The sequence below is a fragment of the Myodes glareolus genome, chromosome 7 (assembly GCF_982192425.1).
Source record: "Myodes glareolus chromosome 7, mMyoGla1.1, whole genome shotgun sequence".
Classification (NCBI taxonomy): domain Eukaryota; kingdom Metazoa; phylum Chordata; class Mammalia; order Rodentia; family Cricetidae; genus Myodes; species Myodes glareolus.
In genome coordinates this window covers 100,665,679-100,669,346 of record NC_142032.1, presented here as the reverse complement: position 1 = coordinate 100,669,346, position 3,668 = coordinate 100,665,679, and the positions used below count along the sequence as shown (strand labels likewise).

Here is a 3,668-nt window from a genome sequence, read left to right as displayed (position 1 = left end):
GAGAGAAGCCAGCCCATCATCATCTGCAGGGAAATTAAAAATATATTTTAACAAGAAATCATGAATTAGGAAAATGTGCATCTAAACATTGCCTAGGTTTATGAGGGAGATATTCCTTTAAATCTACTATTTCCTACACATATCTTTCACTATCTTACTAACTAATATGAGAAAGTATACTGAGAGATTTCTAAAAGCGTGGTGCACTTAATTCTATCATATATGTAGTCTAAGTTATTAAGGGGACTGAAACAGGGGCAGCGACCTGAGAGATGAAACAATATCACTTTGTACTCCGTGTATATATGTGTTTATAAAACACATATACAGTCACTACAATCTCTCTCTCTCTCTCTCTCTCTCTCTCTCTCTCTCTCTCTCTCTCACACACACACACACACACACACACACACACACACACACACACTCTACATTGCAGGCACGGGAAGACATAGAATGTCAAAGTTTCATTTTAAATTGGATTGCCTTGTCTAGAAATTGAACTAATCTTACAGTTTATTAAAGCTGAAACTGAAAATTTTTCCTCTTTTTCATGCCCATTGATTAGCTTCTTTAAAGCATCTCTACCATAAAGTAGTACATTATTTTGTCATCTCCTAAATCAAATCATCATCCTACTTAATGCATGTATTTTGTTACACAACCTTCTTAACATTTCATCTTTTATTAATGGATACCATACTTAAAATTACATGTGATTTAAACTGTAATAAAAATTTTAGCTGAATTTCAAAATTAGTAAAAGTGAGATCTTTTAATATAATTTATATGAAATAATATTTATCTAGTCCTAAAGGCCAGGTGGATGTCATACTGTATCAAATATTTATGCATATTTGGTGTGCATTGTGATAAGGAAAGAAAGAAACAGAAAATTTAATATCTTCTTGACTAAACTCTGGGGAAAACAATCTAATTCCCATTATAACAATGTTTCTATGTTAATAAAAAAATCCAAGATGATGTAAGCCTTTTTTTAAAGGCAGGGATATATCATGACATAATAGGAGAATGATTATAAGAATGTATATTTTTTATTTGAAAAGGAGGAAACAGAACACATGCTTTTTTGTTAAATTTTGATTAGACCTTTTTACCACACCAAAGCCTGTTGGTGTGAATTGTAACCACAATGATGCTATCATACATACAGTATCTGATAGCAAGAATCCCAATTAAAAATATGAGAGAAAGAGAGAGGGAAGGAGGAAGGGAGGGAGAGGAAGAAAGAAAGAGAAAGAGAGGGAGAGGTTAAAATTTCAGATCAAACTGGACGGTTGTGGCACAAGCCTTTAATCCCAGCATTTGGAAGGCAGAGACAGGTGAGTCTCTGTGAGTTTCAGGCCAGCCTGGTCTACAAGAGCTAGTTTCAGGACAGGCTCCAAAGCTACAGAGAAACCCTATCCCTGTCTCCAAAAACCAAAATAAACAAACAAACAAACAAACAAATAAATCCAGGTCGAAGCAGGTCTGCAGGTCTTCAGAGAACAAGGTGGTGCAGTCAGGGTAAGCAACATTGACCTTACCTTCTCCAGCTCAAAATTTGGTCCCCAGCAGGATTTTGGAAAGCCTTCTACGAATCTCCTTGGTTTTGATGGAATAGATAACAGGGTTGAGCATTGGAGGCACAAACAGATAAACAAGAGACAGGAGCGTATGCACATACCGTGGGGCATGCCTCCCATAGCGAGCAGCCATGGACACACCTACCATGGGCACGTAGAATATTAGCACAGCACACAGGTGTGACACACACGTGTTTAGGGTCTTCAGCCTTTCTTCCTGGGAGGCAATAGCCAGTACAGAGCGAAGTATGAGCACATAAGAGAGGAGAATGAGAGCAGAATCAAGTCCAAAGGTAGAGATGACTATGAAGAGACCAAATATGTTATTAATGGTGATATCACCACAGGGCAGGCGAATCAGATCTGGATGAAGGCAGTAGGCATGGGAGAGCACATTAGCCTTGCAGAAGGGCAACCTCTTCAGGAGGAAAGGTAATGGGAAAATCATGCAACAACTTCGAAGAAAAACACATATCCCCATCCACACCACCCGGGCATCAGTGAGCACTGTGGAGTAGCGCAGTGGGTTACAGATGGCTACATAACGATCAAAGCTCATGGCCAGCAGGATCCCAGACTCCATGAAAGAGAAGAGATGAATAAAGAACATTTGGGACATGCAAGAGTTAAAACTGATTTCTCTTAAGTGGAAGCAAAACACAGCCAGGACTGTGGGCAGTGTGGAGAAAGACACACCCAGGTCATTGATTGACAGCAGAGACAGGAAGTAGTACATGGGCTGGTGCAGACTCTGTTCTTCTTTGATGATGAAAAGTATCAGGGCATTGCCCACTATGGAGATGGTGTAGAGGACACCCAGGAGCAGAAACAACCAATGCTGAGAGGTCTCCAGCCCTGGCAGTCCTGTCAAGATGAAGGGAGGCAACCCAGAGCTGTTGTGGGCTTCACCTGCCATCATGGGACTCCCTCTTAGATGCTTAGACTTCTGCCCTATAAAGAAGACAAGCAGGCAGTTTCATGCATGGCCTGAGGACAGTATTATTTTCTTTCTCATATGTATGTAGTTGCCATTTAGAGAAACTTTCACTCTGATACCACTCAAGTTTATTTCTCATTGAAAAGCAAACCTTCTGGAAACTCTTTAATGTCCCACTGAATTTACCTGGAAATAGACATTTGCCCCTTTTCTCACCAGTGTCTATTACTTTTCCTTACTTTTGAGACTGTGAACTCATTTTATTGATATACTGAAACTAGTCTTTTCTAGTACCACGATAAAATTCTTGGTCTCAATGACTTCAGTTCTTATGCCCTCTTTTGAGGCAAAACACTTACTCTTCAGACCACGATCTTTTCCTCTCTCTACATTTTAATGAAACTGAGCCTCTATACTGTAGGGTCCCTAGTCCTCCATCCATTTATCCAGATGGGGCATAAATGGTCAGAAAGATAGCTATACAAACTAGATGTGGTGGCTCATACCTGGTCACTCAGAGACTGGGATTAGGAAACTGGAAGTCCTGGACATCATTAAGCTCCATGCAAGACCCTGTCTTTTGAAATATTCATTCGTACTGATACTGTTCAGGGATTCATTAGCTGTACTTACACTTTCTCCTTCCCTTCCTACCTCTTTCTCATTTTTCTGCCCATTCAGCTCATGACATAATTTTTCTCCCTGAACATTGCTATTTACTGAAAGTAATTTCATAAAAATTCTGAACAATTAACAGTTTGGAATCAACTTGAACTTAATTTCTGAAAGCTATGGAATTAATAGTCACTTCACTAAGCAAACACATTGCTTTCATGTGTGAAGTTTTGTCTTTGAACAACCTCACCATTACACCCAAAGCTGAGACTCAGTTCCAAACACTGCCTGGACAACACCTTCTCCACTGCCTACTATGGCAAAAGCAAGTGACGCTACTGACCCAAAGTGTTTCTTCCAGCACCTGTCTCCCCCTCATTCCACTGCGGCCCCTGCCTCAGATCCATGGTACCAGATCACTAGCCCATGAAAACAGCCCCTTCAAACCTCTTGCATCTCTCAAATTCACCTCTATTCTAAAAGATGACACTTCAAAAGTATATATGAAAGCATAATTTTCTCAGTTAAAA

The 3,668-nt window shown here is 39.9% G+C and overlaps 1 protein-coding gene across 1 annotated transcript; it reads right to left on the bottom strand.

Annotated features, from left to right (window-relative positions):
- Nucleotides 1–1,154: 1,154 nt before the first annotated feature.
- Nucleotides 1,155–2,502, bottom strand: LOC125397244 (olfactory receptor 51I2-like). The gene has a single exon (XM_048429530.2). The coding sequence runs from the start codon at nucleotides 2,500–2,502 to the stop codon at nucleotides 1,558–1,560; it is 945 nt and encodes a 314-aa protein (XP_048285487.2). The 3' UTR covers nucleotides 1,155–1,557.
- Between the last annotated feature and the right edge of the window lie 1,166 nt (nucleotides 2,503–3,668).